The sequence below is a fragment of the Cydia splendana genome, chromosome 6, assembly GCF_910591565.1.
Source record: "Cydia splendana chromosome 6, ilCydSple1.2, whole genome shotgun sequence".
Taxonomy (NCBI): Eukaryota; Metazoa; Arthropoda; class Insecta; order Lepidoptera; family Tortricidae; genus Cydia; species Cydia splendana.
Window position 1 is genome coordinate 9,657,224 of NC_085965.1, and position 15,348 is coordinate 9,672,571.

The window sequence follows — 15,348 nt, forward strand, 5'->3', positions numbered from 1 at the left end:
TGATGATGGAGCCGGCAGGTGGTCACCGGTACCAATCAACCATGCCACTAAACCACTTCGTGTTTAGGCTCGTTTTATTCGTTTCTACAAGATCTTTGACACAAGATAGTACTCAGGGTCTGATGTTGGAGCCGGCAGGTGGTCACCGGTACCAATCAACCATGCCACTAAACCACTTCGTGTTTAGGCTCGTTTTATTCGTTTCTACAAGATCTTTGACACAAGATAGTACTCAGGGTCTGATGTTGGAGCCGGAAGGTGGTCACCGGTACCAATCAACCATGCAACTAAACCACTCCGTGTTTAGGCTCGTTTGATTCGTCTCAACAAGACCTTGGACACAAGATAGTACTCAGGATCTGATGATGGAGCTGGAAGGTGGCCACGGGTACCAGTCTACCGTGTAACTGAACCACTTCGTGTTTGGGCTCGTTTGATTTGTCGCAACAAGATCTTTGACACAAGGTAGTACTGAGGGTCTGATGATGGATCCGGAAGGTGGTCACCGGTACCAATCAACCATGCAACTAAACCATTTCGTGTTTAGGCACGTTTTATTCATCTCAACAAGATTTTTGACACAAGTTAGTACTCAGGGTCTGATGATGGAGCTGGACTGTGGCCACGGGTACCAGTCTACCATGTAACTGAACCACTTCGTGTTTGGGCTCGTTTGATTTGTCGCAACAAGATCTTTGACACAAGGTAGTACTGAGGGTCTGATGATGGATCCGGAAGGTGGTCACCGGTACCAATCAACCATGCAACTAAACCACTTCGTGTTTGGCTTCGTTCGATTCGTCGCAACAAGATCTTTGACACAAGTTAGTACTCAGGGTCTGATGATGGAGCTGGACTGTGGCCACGGGTACCAGTCTACCATGTAACTGAACCACTTCGTGTTTGGGCTCGTTTGATTCGTCGCAATAAGATGTTTGACACAAGATACTACTCAGGGTCTGATGATGGAGCTGATGATGACAGACAGGTACCCGTCGCCACCTTCGCGCTCCATCATCAGACCCTGAGTACTACCTTGTGTCAAAGATCTTGTTGAGATGAATAAAACGTGCCTAAACACGAAATGGTTTAGTTGCATGGTTGATTGGTACCGGTGACCACCTTCCGGCTCCAACATCAGACTCTGAGTATCACCTAGTGTCAAAGATCTTGTTGAGACGAATCAAACGATCCTAAACACGATGTGGTTTAGTTGCATGGTTGATTGGTAATGGTACCTTCCAGCTCCATCATCGGACCCTGAGTACTGTCTTGTGTCAAAGATCTTGTTGAGACGAATCAAACGAGCCCAAACACGAAGTTGTTTAGTTACATGATAGACTGGTACCCGTGGCCACCTTCAAGCTCCATCATCAGACCCTGTGTATCTTCAGTGTCAAAGATCTTGTTGAGACGAATCAAACGAGCCTAATCATGTTACTACATGGTTGATTGGTATCCGTGACCACTTTAATCATCATCAGATCCTCAGTACCAGTTCGTTTTTAAACCCTCGTTGATACAAACTTTACAACCTATAGGTACCAAATGCAATGACGAAACATGTAAATAAGCGAGTAGGTACCTATAATTTCTTTCGAGTAATATACCTTCATAAGTACAAGTATGGGGCTATTCATAAATTACGTCGTTTCAAATGGGAGGAGTAGGGGGGTCTGGACATCGGATGATGGTAACATGACGTAGGAGGAAACAGATTCATCCGAAGCTTGATTTTTGGATGATTTGAGGGGTGGGGGGGGTCAAAAATCGTCAAAAATAGATGACGTAATTTATGAACAGCCCCTATGTACATTTGCACTGCATTTAGTATTTTCGTTCTTACCAAATAACAGTTTTAGAACTTTAAAAGTTAAGTACAGTTAGTGTTGTTATGGTTGATTTCAATATGCTTCGCGAAGGATCAAGAATGTTTAATCCATCATTGTAGTGCGAGTGTGGTAGAAGGGATCGGCGTACTGAGCTCGCACGGCCTGCCGGAGCGCGTAAAATACCTAAACTCGCTCAACGCCGAAATGTAATAGCGCTCTTAAACGTTGCGATCAAGTACATGAAAAACATGTAAAATTGTTTTTTTTTTTCGGTTTTTTTTTCTGGCATGAAGGTTTGGTATGTTTTCTATGGAAATAGGTTAGTGTTGACTTCTTAAACTAATTTTCATTTTTGAACCCTTGGTAGCGTTTATTATGGAATGACCCTTTATTTAAATACCTAAAGATACAGAGTATAGTATTAGCTCCTTGAATGAATGCGTCAATTTCATAATCACCCTATAACAATATGACTCTAACAAATAAAACAAATTTGTAGAAAAGTAATATTTATTTCCAAAAGACACTTACAAATCTATGAGATCTTACATTATTACTCACTTGCACAAGTGTCGCTTAATACAATGTCGCCTAGTCGGAAATAAAAAGAGGTGGCATGTGGGCATGTATTATCCTTTTCTAATGCGTAAGAAGCGAGTCGTTATTATTTCATTACATTTAAGTACTAAAAACTCGATTTTTTCTATACCCGGCAAAATTCAGTGAGCTGAATAAGTCAATAATATGGGATACGACATACAACTTTGAAGACGCAAAAAAAAACAGTATCTACAAATTCTACTCGCTATAGTTCGTTTTTTTAGCATTCGAAAAAGACTGCGGGGTCTTGACGTGTCCTTTAATTGAAAAATGCTTTTTAAATATCAGTAACTATTACTTATGAAATCAAAAGAATGTAAATAATCGTATGTGATTCATAATTGTTACATATTTGCCGTGACTTATTTTTCAATAAAAAGACACGTCAAGATTGTTTTCCTTTTTTCTAATGCTAAAAAAACGAACTATAATAAATATTCTGAATGATAGGACTGCCCCTAATGGACTTTGTGCAACTGAGTGTCAGTCTTAAATGTAATTATAACGTTAGAGTCACATTGTTATTTCGAGTGTTGTCACGTTTACATATGTTCGTCGTATTACAGAATGGGCTTAACCTGTACCCGCCGACATATCAAAACGTGCCCAAATAAATGTAATTCTAATATGACAATATAAAGATTCAATACACAATGGAACGGACGGCCTTCTTATAGGCCTCTGGGCGGCTAGAGGAAAAAAATGCCAATCAATGTCTCAATACAGAGGGTACTTGATATAAGTTCCTTATATTGTGTTTAATATCTTCAATGGCTACTAAATGAATAATGTATGGCATTCCTGAGTTCCTTAGAGTATTGTTAATGTGCTGTCGTGTTCAAAAAAGCAATGTTTCATTTAATTTTCGATATATTTCGACAAAAACCTACAAATTCCGAATCAACTAGTACACAACATCGCTAGGATTTTGTTGGTGACATGGCAAATGTATCATATACGTGACATAAACGTAGTAAGAACACTGGAATAGGTAACATAATAGAGGGCATTTCGCACAAAAGTAGTTTTTTAGCTAAAACCGTTATATTACTGAGGATCTTTCGTAAGCCGCAAACAATATGGTACCTATAAATATTAAAACTTTTACATTAAGTAAACGATTCTCGTAAAACAAGTTTATGCGAAATATAGCAGTAGAAAAACACTTACTTAACTAAGCAGTAATTATACGACATTTTATAAATGTGTGGCCCGACATGAACCCGACACACCTGTAAACAGTATCTAACATAATTATATATTTTCAGATCATAGCCAATATGCACAAGAAAAATCTAAAAGTACGAAATATCGACAAAAAAACTCCTAAAATTATTTAAAATACTATTTAATAATAAAAATAAATCGGAATGCTTCTTCACTTAATAAAATTATCCCTACTTATTCACCAGGAAAGTGTTTTTATTTTTATTTTGTGACACCTGGACGAGAATGCTAGGTTTTTCAATACTCTGCTCAACCCCTTGACCGCCAAAACCGTCAACAGACGCGCATGTTTACAGTGTAATATCAATTTTCGTCCATTCCGATAAGGTTTACGATGATGCGTTATGTATAATAGGCGTGGCGATCAAAGAGGTAACAAGCTTTCTTTGTCAAATTCAACCTAAATGACGATTCTATAAATTTACGTCATATGAAATGTAATTTAAAATTAAACTTAGGTCAAGACGTATAAAAAAAACTATAATATGTATAATTATTAATTATGGACTGTTTTTGTCTAGACACCAATATTTTTTTAATAGGTACCTAAACCTATGATTCTATGTTTATGTATATTATATAATATACATGCTTTTTACCTAAAATAATAGGTAGGTACCTACGTATATACTTAGATTCACTATGTATTCATGTACTTACATAAAATAGAAGGACACCGTGAAGGTTTTTAAGGAAGGCAAAATTTACAGGATCAAAAATTTCATAAACAAAAATTAAATTAGTCTTTCCTACTTTTTCATGATTAATGAATTACCTATTTCAATTTTAAATTTATTTGTTCAATTCAATTTTAAACTTGCCAAGACTTTGATTTATCAAAATAAAGATTCAAACTAGAATGGTATGGTAGACCTTTTCATAGGTCTCTGGGTGGCTAGAGGAGAATTGCCAAATATCCTGGATGTCTAAAGATTAATCTAACTATTTAAGAATCATTGGTTCTGCCACCTTGGATACCAAGAAGAGAAGGAAGAAAAAGCCGACGGCTATTACTATGATAAATAAATGATATACGCACGTGTACTCCTCCTTGCGCCAGTGTCTGCTGTCTTGAGTAGCCTGTCGGAAAAAAAAACGTTATTTCTTATAAACAATAAGTTTCAAAAATTGTATGATTAATTGATTACGTTAATGAAAAATACTCCGGCACAGCTACTTTGTCAGTAGAAAGACGGAAAATTTAAAAAAAAAGGTGTGAAGGGTTGATCTTCCATAAAAAAAAATTACATAAAAAAATCGTTAAGTTGCCTTTCCACTGAGATGGAAATGAGCGGAGATGAGAGGAGACGTGAACCAGAACTCGGTACCGGTTTTTTTAAATACCAAAATAGCCCAATATTTTTAATTATTTTATGCTCTTTCCGTAGGAATTAATCATGTATTTAGGTAACGACTTCGTATTATTTAATGGGGTTGGCCGGTGGAAGTTTTTAGCAGATGGCGCCATCATAGCTTGCCCCGTCAATCCCTAGAATTGTGTCAAATTTTTGTTTTTTTAATACTCTGGATGCCAGCTCTTTAAGCCAAATCTCATAGAAAAAAGGGCAAGCTATGATGGCGCCATCTAGGCAAACCTTTGACAGTTGCCAACCCCATTGACCCGCCAAAAATGAAATAATAAACCAAAGAACGTAATAATACCGGTATTTTTTGTATGAAGATAAAACTGGTTCCGAACCTTGGAATCAACCAGTAGCATCGGTTGTAATCCTTATCTGAGGAGAATCTTTTCAAAAGGGCTTATTTCTGTATTAACACAAAAATAAGCCCTTTTGAAAAGACACTCCTCATGTCTTCTCCGCTCCTCTGAGCAATGCTGGTAGTCGCAGATGAGTGGAGATATGAGGAGACCCTCTCATCTCCGCCTCAGTGGAAAATCGCGACAGAGCGCCACGAACGCAGACGTGTCGTCAATTAACTGTACCACTATAATATTTACCATGTGTTTGAACTTGGCGTACGGCACGAGCGTGGTCCGGGAATGTTTCGCGAGCGTTCGCATCACGTCCCTCGCTTGCTCGCGTCGCGAGAGCGCCACGAAAGCAGACGTGTCGTCTATGAACTGTACCACTATAATATTTACCATGTGTTTGAACTTGGCGTACGGCACGAGCGTGGTCCGGGAATGTTTCGCGAGCGTTCGCATCACGTCCCTCGCTTGCTCGCGTCGCGAGAGCGCCACGAAAGCAGACGTGTCGTCTATGAACTGTACCACTATGGAACCTGTGAAGAGGTGTAAGTTTGTAATCAATTATTCATTAAGCGAAAATATTATAATGTAATAATCTTACTGAAAGGTACGCTAGGTGCATAGCAATAAGTGTGGTTTTTGCCTTAGCGGCATTTACTATTTAAGTTTCTTTGAACTTATGTGACCAATCAATATCATATACGAATTGCTCTTCAGCATTGACGTATATTTCAAGACTGGCCTTACGGGTAATAAGAATGGGGCATGAACGGGGCCAGTACAGCGGTGTGACACCGCTACAACGCGATTGGTTGATGAGTTCGCATCACGCGCGCGATTGGTCGCAACTAGTTGCGTTAGACTGCACGATTGGCTCGAATACGTGAGTGACACCGCTGAACTTGTACCATTTTTAGGGTTCCGTACCCAAAGGGTAAAAACGGGACCCTATTACTAAGACTCCACTGTCCGTCCGTCCGTCTGTCACCAGGCTGTATCCCATGAACCGTGATAGCTAGACAGTTCAAATTTTCACAGATGATGTATTTCTATTGCCGCTATAACAACAAATACTAAAAAGTACGGAACCCTCGGTGGGCGAGTCCGACTCGCACTTGTCCGGTTTTTAGTGCCCGTAAGGCCCTATATCTATACGTCAATGCTTTTCAGTGAAGGGAAACTCGTGAAGATTTCGGTCTAAAGGCATTAAGACATACTTTTTCCCTTTGAAAGGCCAGGCCTTTGACATTCACTTTCGTAAAAACCAGTGCCTGCGCCTATTCTTGCCAAACGACACCAGATTCTTTACGATGCTACCGGAAAAGCACTGATAATTATAGACCGACCGCTTAAATGAGTCCTCGCCTGCGCGGTACAGAGGCGGCAGGCGTACACCCGCCCGCACCTTCCCCGCCGCCCTTAGTCGTCCTACCCCGTCGCCCCCGTACCGCGCAGGCGAGGACTCATTTAAGCGGTCGATCAATCTTACCGAAAGGACTGAACAGCTGATTGATGTCGTTCCTCTGCCACTCCCCGGGGAACGTGAGGTGGAACACGTGGTCTCTGGACGGTGTAGCTGCGAACAATATATTTCATTCAATTTGTTATTGACTAAACAAGCAAACTGTTGGGACTGATGATCTATTTAATTTAAGAGCCCATCAACGTGCACACTAGCACCACTGCCTGTACTGATTTTTTCGACGAATTCAGCAACATAAAAACTAGTTTGATGTATTCAAAAGGTACTTAAACACACAATACAGGACGTAGCGCCCCCTTTTCTAAATACCTGTCGTTAAATTAAAATAATCACGATTATTTAGCAGTGACGCTAGTGTGCACGTTGATGGGCTCTTAAAATTCGACTTTCCTCATCATGTCGTATTGACAGAGTGAGTGACTTTGCAGTTAACGAAATAATGACGTCTAACCTTTCTCCATCAATCAATTCATCTCATTGTTACTAACCTAATCAGAACTCGTCCCACTCGCCGTTCACAACACGACACTGTGTTGTCAGTACAAAGTTTTTAACTTTCTATAAGTGCTCATAAATGGCATTGTATCGGCAGTCTGCTTTTTTGCCTGACACGCTTTTGTCTTCTTTTCATCCTTTTCATCCATTTTTACTACCTACTGTGACCAGCAGAACTTTTATAACGCACCGTTCACGACACAGTGTCGTCATAAATCAATTCAGTCAGTAGAAAAATACGGAACATTTTAAAAGTAGGGAAGATTCGATATCCTACAAAATTTTGACTTTCGCGCCTTATTACTGACAAAATGTTTTGCCAGACTAAAGCTCGGTTTTCCTAGGATAGCGGTGCCGTCATATAGCGGCCGTCTCCTTACAAAATAATACGGCTAAATAAGGATGAATAGTATTTTGTATGGAGACGGCCGCTATATGCCGGCACCGCTATCCTAGGAAACCAGAGCGTAAGTAGGAACAACTTACGATCAGGTCCATCAATATTCATATACGGTGAATCCTGGTACGCAGTCTTCGTAAGGAACAGCTTATTAAGGAACGGCCTGAGCACCGCCGCGCTGGGCTCGGACCTCTCGCTCTCTCCCCGCATGCGAGACACGTGCGACCGCATCGCGAGGAAGCACAGGCCGGTCACGAAGGCGTCGTAGCCGGCTTCGTGTGATTTGTCGTCGGAGAGGGTGTAGCCGCGGCCTGATGACGATCCTGGGATGATTTGGACGTTTTAGAAATTAGTTTGAAAAATTAACGTAAAATTTGCGGAACGAGTACGTACGTACTGTACGTAGGTGGTACAGTAAATCATTCAAAAAGTTCCTGCGATGACTGGTAGATAAATAAAAATAATCTAAGGAATAATTTGTTGTACTTTCTTACACAAAACACGAAAACAATTCGATTGCTGAACTACTGAAGGCAGGTTGGGGGCACTATTTTTATTCTGTAAATGATTTGAAAAACTAAACTGCACGATAAAACTAATTCATATATACATAGTGAGCGCGCTCCCGTACTACTTTTGAACATCTAAATCGTCTTTCTAATATTACATACTTACTAAAATTAGTGGGAAAAGGTATGCGATACACAACTGGTCTCATACACAATCTGCCAGATAGGACCGAATGGGATTTTGAAGTCATAAATGTATCAACTCACCGACTGTGGGCAGGCCGAAAGGCGGTTCTGATAGGGTGGCCAGTAAATGCTGCAGTACGCTGGAATTCACTTTGTCCTTGAAGGGTGGCAAACTGGACATGTATTTCGTGTCTAGTAGGCTGTGAACAATCATATCTTATATATAAAACATTAAGCTAAGGCTAAGTGTGTAACATGTGGCTGTGGCTGGAATGGCCCGGCCATGTGACCGACAGCCATACATTTGTTTTGACCAATGGTTGGCGTCAGCGTCGAGCGTGCACGCTCGGAGCTTGCATTCTATGACCCTCGGATAAAACGCGCGGCTTCCAAAACAGGGGTCGTGGTTTGTACCCTGGCTCGGTGCCACTTAGGTATATATAAGTATAGAAATTCACCAAAAGTTTAGTAGGTGGCGATCACAATAAATCAGCAATCTCGCAATAATACAAAGGCTTAGTAGCTTAGCATAACCTTTAGACACAAACAACAACAAAATTATAGTAATATTCACCTAGGGAACATGCAGTGTGCAAATTCTTTGAAGGTCGCGTAGTCTGGTGGCAGCGGTTGGAAGAAATGGTTGAGCGTGTGGAGCACATCTAACAACATGTTATGTCCGACCACCAGCTTCTCCTAAAATTCAATGTAAAAAACATTATGTTACAGTAATAAGTAAATAAAGTCTAGTAAGTTTACAGTAATAAGTAAATAAGGTCTAGTAAGTAATGACATACGGCACTGGGTGCCTAGTCAAGGTGCCAAACGTTTACGCTCCGTAGCGATCTCTCTGTCACTCTTCTATATTAGTGCGACAGAGATAGTTGTATTTCGTTCGCTACGGAGCGCACACGATCGGCCCGTTGGCTAGGCACCCTGCGACGCTTAAAATAGGCCTAAAAAAGAAGGCTCGAAATCAGTCAAATAGCAATGAAACCAGCTACGCTGTGTGAGTTTTGTAAGTATGAAACTTAAAGAGTGACTAATTGTTGCCACTTAGACAATCTAACTGTTTTCTGAAGGAAGAGTGAGAGGAGGAAACCTCATTCCTATTCCTTTTGCACTGCATTCTCTGGTTACTACATCCTCTATTATAGCCGCCCGCATTTCAAAACTTGCCCAGAGAAAAGCAATTCTGATAGTTATACATATATGTCAATATAAAGATTCAACATACAATGGAACGGAAGACCTTCGTATAGGCCTCTGGGCGGGTAGAGGACATTTTTTTTTTAACCTGTGTGTGTCCTACTGCTGGGCAAAGGCCTCCCCTCTCCCTTTCCAATCTTCCCTGTGCTGAGCAAGATCCCGCCAATCCCGCTGGAATGCATCCAGGTCGTCCCGCCATCTCTTTCTCGGTCTGCCTCTGCCACAACTACCCTGGGGATGCCAGCTAGTGGCTATTTTGGCCCATCTGTCATCATGCATCCGGCAGACATGTCCAGCCCAGTCCCACTTTAGCCTGGCGGTCTTCACCCCAACATCAATAGGGTAGAGGATATGTGTCGTTAAAAACCTTGGGTTAAGATGGACTACTCACCGACTGACTGATCATCCGCGCCACCTTCGAGAACCCAACTGCCTCCTCAAACTCCTCCCATTCTTTGTCCTTTTTCATGGCTTCCCGATCCTGTGCCGCGTTCTCTGGCGTTACCCGTGTCACTTTCAGAACTCTAGGAATACAACAAAATAGGTTAGGTTTACTTGTGTACTATGTACCGGTACCGGTGGTTCTGTATTTCATAAAATGGCAAAAAATACAATAATTGATAAATTCACTACAACTACTTCATTATTAAATAATAAATGCATTAACATTATTAAACTTAGTCCTCCCTAAAAGGTCACTGCATAGTCTATAGGGGGTCGTCCATTAATTAAATCACCCAAAATTTCGATGTTTTAGAACCCCTTGTCACACTTTCTCATAGGAAAAAGATAAGTCGTTAATACATATTGTCACACTTGGCATGACACCCCCGAGCCGAACGACGACTTTTTCGCTCTTATTGCGTGGACATAAAGCTTTTTCCTATCGGCTTTTGCCGAATGCGCGTCGATATATCAGGGGAGACCCTAAGGGTGGCGGGGAAGGTGCGGGCGGCAGGGGTACCGTGAATCATTCAAGAGTGCGATGGTACCTGTTTTTGTTCTCCAGTACTTTGGTTTCCACGTACGCCTCCCCCTTGAAACGCGAGCCAAGTTCCTGGAAACACAGCCGCCTGATGAACGCGTTGCAGCGATCTATCTCCATCTCTTCGGATTTCTGCTCGTCGAGGAACTGACGCACTTTTTTACTGAAAAAAAAAATATACTATGAAGTATTTGAACAAATTAAATTATTTTTCAGAAAATATTTTAATTTGTTTTTTATCAAGTAGAAACACTACTATATAAATTATAAACTGAAATAAATGTCATATACTAAGAAAAAGTGACCAAGGCCTCCAGTGCCCCAGGCTGGAATCGAACCAGCGTCCTCTGCTATCGCGGCAGGTGCCTGAGCCACTCGGCCACCGGGCCACAGCGACATTAGTCAAATTTTCCAAGTATATGCACTTCCTACTGAAGGCTTGTGGCGCCCCCTGGCCATCTCTAAGGTAGAACAGTATGGTTCGAACCTTCTATCTGGATCATTCTCATGATGATACCGAGCTAGCGAGAGAGATGGCGCTGCCAATCAATACTATGAAGTATTTGAACAAATTAAATTATTTTTCAGAAAATATTTTAATTTGTTTTTTATCAAGTAGAAACACTACTATATAAATTATAAACTGAAATAAATGTCATATACTAAGAAAAAGTGACCAAGGCCTCCAGTGCCCCAGGCTGGAATCGAACCAGCGTCCTCTGCTATCGCGGCAGGTGCCTGAGCCACTCGGCCACCGGGCCACAGCGACATTAGTCAAATTTTCCAAGTATATGCACTTCCTACTGAAGGCTTGTGGCGCCCCCTGGCCATCTCTAAGGTAGAACAGTATGGTTCGAACCTTCTATCTGGATCATTCTCATGATGATACCGAGCTAGCGAGAGAGATGGCGCTGCCAATCAATACTATGAAGTATTTGAACAAATTAAATTATTTTTCAGAAAATATTTTAATTTGTTTTTTATCAAGTAGAAACACTACTATATAAATTATAAACTGAAATAAATGTCATATACTAAGAAAAAGTGACCAAGGCCTCCAGTGCCCCAGGCTGGAATCGAACCAGCGTCCTCTGCTATCGCGGCAGGTGCCTGAGCCACTCGGCCACCGGGCCACAGCGACATTAGTCAAATTTTCCAAGTATATGCACTTCCTACTGAAGGCTTGTGGCGCCCCCTGGCCATCTCTAAGGTAGAACAGTATGGTTCGAACCTTCTATCTGGATCATTCTCATGATGATACCGAGCTAGCGAGAGAGATGGCGCTGCCAATCAATACTATGAAGTATTTGAACAAATTAAATTATTTTTCAGAAAATATTTTAATTTGTTTTTTATCAAGTAGAAACACTACTATATAAATTATAAACTGAAATAAATGTCATATACTAAGAAAAAGTGACCAAGGCCTCCAGTGCCCCAGGCTGGAATCGAACCAGCGTCCTCTGCTATCGCGGCAGGTGCCTGAGCCACTCGGCCACCGGGCCACAGCGACATTAGTCAAATTTTCCAAGTATATGCACTTCCTACTGAAGGCTTGTGGCGCCCCCTGGCCATCTCTAAGGTAGAACAGTATGGTTCGAACCTTCTATCTGGATCATTCTCATGATGATACCGAGCTAGCGAGAGAGATGGCGCTGCCAATCAATACTATGAAGTATTTGAACAAATTAAATTATTTTTCAGAAAATATTTTAATTTGTTTTTTATCAAGTAGAAACACTACTATATAAATTATAAACTGAAATAAATGTCATATACTAAGAAAAAGTGACCAAGGCCTCCAGTGCCCCAGGCTGGAATCGAACCAGCGTCCTCTGCTATCGCGGCAGGTGCCTGAGCCACTCGGCCACCGGGCCACAGCGACATTAGTCAAATTTTCCAAGTATATGCACTTCCTACTGAAGGCTTGTGGCGCCCCCTGGCCATCTCTAAGGTAGAACAGTATGGTTCGAACCTTCTATCTGGATCATTCTCATGATGATACCGAGCTAGCGAGAGAGATGGCGCTGCCAATCAATACTATGAAGTATTTGAACAAATTAAATTATTTTTCAGAAAATATTTTAATTTGTTTTTTATCAAGTAGAAACACTACTATATAAATTATAAACTGAAATAAATGTCATATACTAAGAAAAAGTGACCAAGGCCTCCAGTGCCCCAGGCTGGAATCGAACCAGCGTCCTCTGCTATCGCGGCAGGTGCCTGAGCCACTCGGCCACCGGGCCACAGCCTGGGCCACAGGCCTTGGTCACTTTTTCTTAGTATATGACATTTATTTCAGTTTATAAAAAAAAATATGTTGGAGAAGTGACATCTGTTGTCCATTATTAAGACGATACACAGAATAAATAATAATACTACCGTACAGAAAGGACACTTCCTCCAAAACCGAAGTTTGACAGTGATTCAGGGATGAATCATGATGTCACTTTCTGTATGGCACTATCCCTTTCGGCTAGTTAGGGTTGTCAAAATTAAAGTCATTATCTTATCTGTAGTCGTGCACGCAAAAGGACGTCAAGTTGCCGAGTTTGCCCGAAAGGAGGAGTGTCGCCCCACTGCCTTTACGAGGGTTAGAGATAGTACTTTTAGTATACACTACAGGGGGCCTAGTCAAGTTGACAATCGTTTGCGCTACAAGGAAACGCCATATCTCTCTATTACACTAATATGGAAGAGTGATAGAGAGACAGATAGTGTTTGCGAAGAAACAACAAACAACTCTTTTAACATTACCTACATTGCACTTCGTAATTTCATTGGCACAACCATAACACGTTGAAATGTGATTTAAAGCATACTGCGTTCGCGTGATATGGGTATATGACTGCATAAAGAAGTATGTCAGCTTCTCAAGTTTACAGGTTAAGGAAGCAAAACTAAAAAGTAAGGTTATTTACCAAATATCCTCAATCTGCTGTTTGTTCTCGTCCGGCACCGGAATGATATTATTCTCATTGGCATACAACTTCTGCCTCTCCGTGAGCATTTCTCTTAGACGGGTCTCAGTTGGCTCGGTCATGTAAGGGATGCCTGGAACAAGCTCTCACAATCTACAAAATATATCATTCATAAGTTATGCTTGTAAGGAGTTCGTAAACGGGTTAACAACCTTTAAGATGGGAGAATGCTCTTTTCTCTTCTCAGGCCTAGGGGTAGAAGTCCCAAACTATGGTCGGACCCAACAGCAGAGGAAATAAAAATACCAGTCAGCACTCCACCAAGGTACAGAACGGGACCAATGGAGACAACTAGTTGACGGAATCAAACGGAGTTACGATCCTCAGCAATGAGGGACCTATTGAAGAGAGAGACATGATCTTTTCTTAGACATGAAATAATTACATAAATTCTGAAAAACTCATTGGTTTTAAAATAAGGTTTGAGTAATCAAACCAAACAAATATGCCATACAATAGAACACAATGCCATACAATGGTTAAACATAAATTATAATAAAGCTCAAACTTGGAGAGTTTAAAAATATACAACTTGGCATTATGTGTACAAAACCAGTCGAGCATGAGTTGGTATTAAGAAAAACATTTCGACATAATAAAAAACTCGTGAGATGTTACATAACTCTATGACAAGAGTTGGACTATGGTCAATTAAAGAAGTATCATTGCACAAAAATTCACCTATCAATAGTTATGCGGATTTGAGAGGTTATATTATCTTTTCGGTTAGTTTTTTTTTTATATTAACTTGAAAATTACGTATAAATTACAAAAAAAAAATCGTTAGTAGATAACTCAACTTACCGTCTCGTATTAGCTTGTTGAAATCAAACCCCTGGGCTGACAGAAAATCCAAACTCGAGCTTTGGCAGAGAAACATCCGCTCCGGCCCGGGCCGCCCGCGCGGGAACAGATAGAAATTATACGCGTCGTTCATGTACTGCTTCGCATCCTCGTCCCAGTAGAACGCACACAGCCCGTACTGGATCAACAAAAAATCCTTACAACCCGCCATAGTCCGTAAGTAATACTCCCCCGGAGAATCAAACATACTGACGTCCGGCCCGTGTATTAACCCCGTAAACTCCGCGTCTATCACTAGAAAGTCCGCTCTCTTTATAGACTCACTCACAAGAGGCAAGGACTCCTTGAAATCTGAAAAAAGAACACGAATCTTGTAAACACCTTGTGCACAAAGCAATACTACTTTATTATTTTTTTACGTACTTTTGCGAGTGACTTCCATGATGCAAGTTATTAAAACTAATAGTTTTTTCCTTGCAGAATCATTTAATAGGAGATATGTCGTGATTTATGCCTATAATTGATTAAAAATAACAAAGAATATCCGATCTCGCGATACAACGCGCCGCTCTCGACGATTGACAGCTGAGCAGCTGAGCTGTCATTCATAACTTTTTTTTTGCAGTCTATAGCGTTCGGGTATCACCCCCCTTTTGATCGTTCCGGTTTTTAGAAACCGACTTAGAAGCCGTAACAGACTATCGCACCGCACCGCGACCTTGGTGCGCCGCTCCCACAAGTGAGAGCGAGAAATAAATATCTCTTAAACTTTAACTCTGTCGTTGATTCTAATTTAAATTTTTTTGTGTTAATAAAGTATTTAGTTCTAAGTAGGTATCTATTTTTGCACGGAAGAAAGAATGAGCGCGCCGCGCTCATTTTTGTCAAAGTGATTACAGTCAGACCAAGCTAACTCTGCAGCG

The 15,348-nt window shown here is 41.0% G+C and overlaps 1 protein-coding gene across 1 annotated transcript in view; it reads right to left on the reverse strand.

Annotated features, from left to right (window-relative positions):
- Window positions 1–15,000, reverse strand: part of LOC134791360 (poly(A)-specific ribonuclease PARN-like) — a 48,916-nt gene extending 33,916 nt beyond the window's left edge. Inside the window, exons 1-11 of the mRNA XM_063762370.1 lie at window positions 14,849–15,000; window positions 14,426–14,776; window positions 13,562–13,694; window positions 10,645–10,800; window positions 10,044–10,176; window positions 9,018–9,139; window positions 8,525–8,643; window positions 7,835–8,071; window positions 6,860–6,946; window positions 5,620–5,903; window positions 4,699–4,739 (exon numbers count right to left, since the gene is read on the reverse strand). Coding sequence (XP_063618440.1) covers window positions 4,699–4,739; window positions 5,620–5,903; window positions 6,860–6,946; window positions 7,835–8,071; window positions 8,525–8,643; window positions 9,018–9,139; window positions 10,044–10,176; window positions 10,645–10,800; window positions 13,562–13,694; window positions 14,426–14,776; window positions 14,849–14,867 — 1,682 coding nt within the window. The 5' untranslated portion in view covers window positions 14,868–15,000. The remainder of the gene's footprint in view (window positions 1–4,698; window positions 4,740–5,619; window positions 5,904–6,859; window positions 6,947–7,834; window positions 8,072–8,524; window positions 8,644–9,017; window positions 9,140–10,043; window positions 10,177–10,644; window positions 10,801–13,561; window positions 13,695–14,425; window positions 14,777–14,848) is intronic.
- Between the last annotated feature and the right edge of the window lie 348 nt (window positions 15,001–15,348).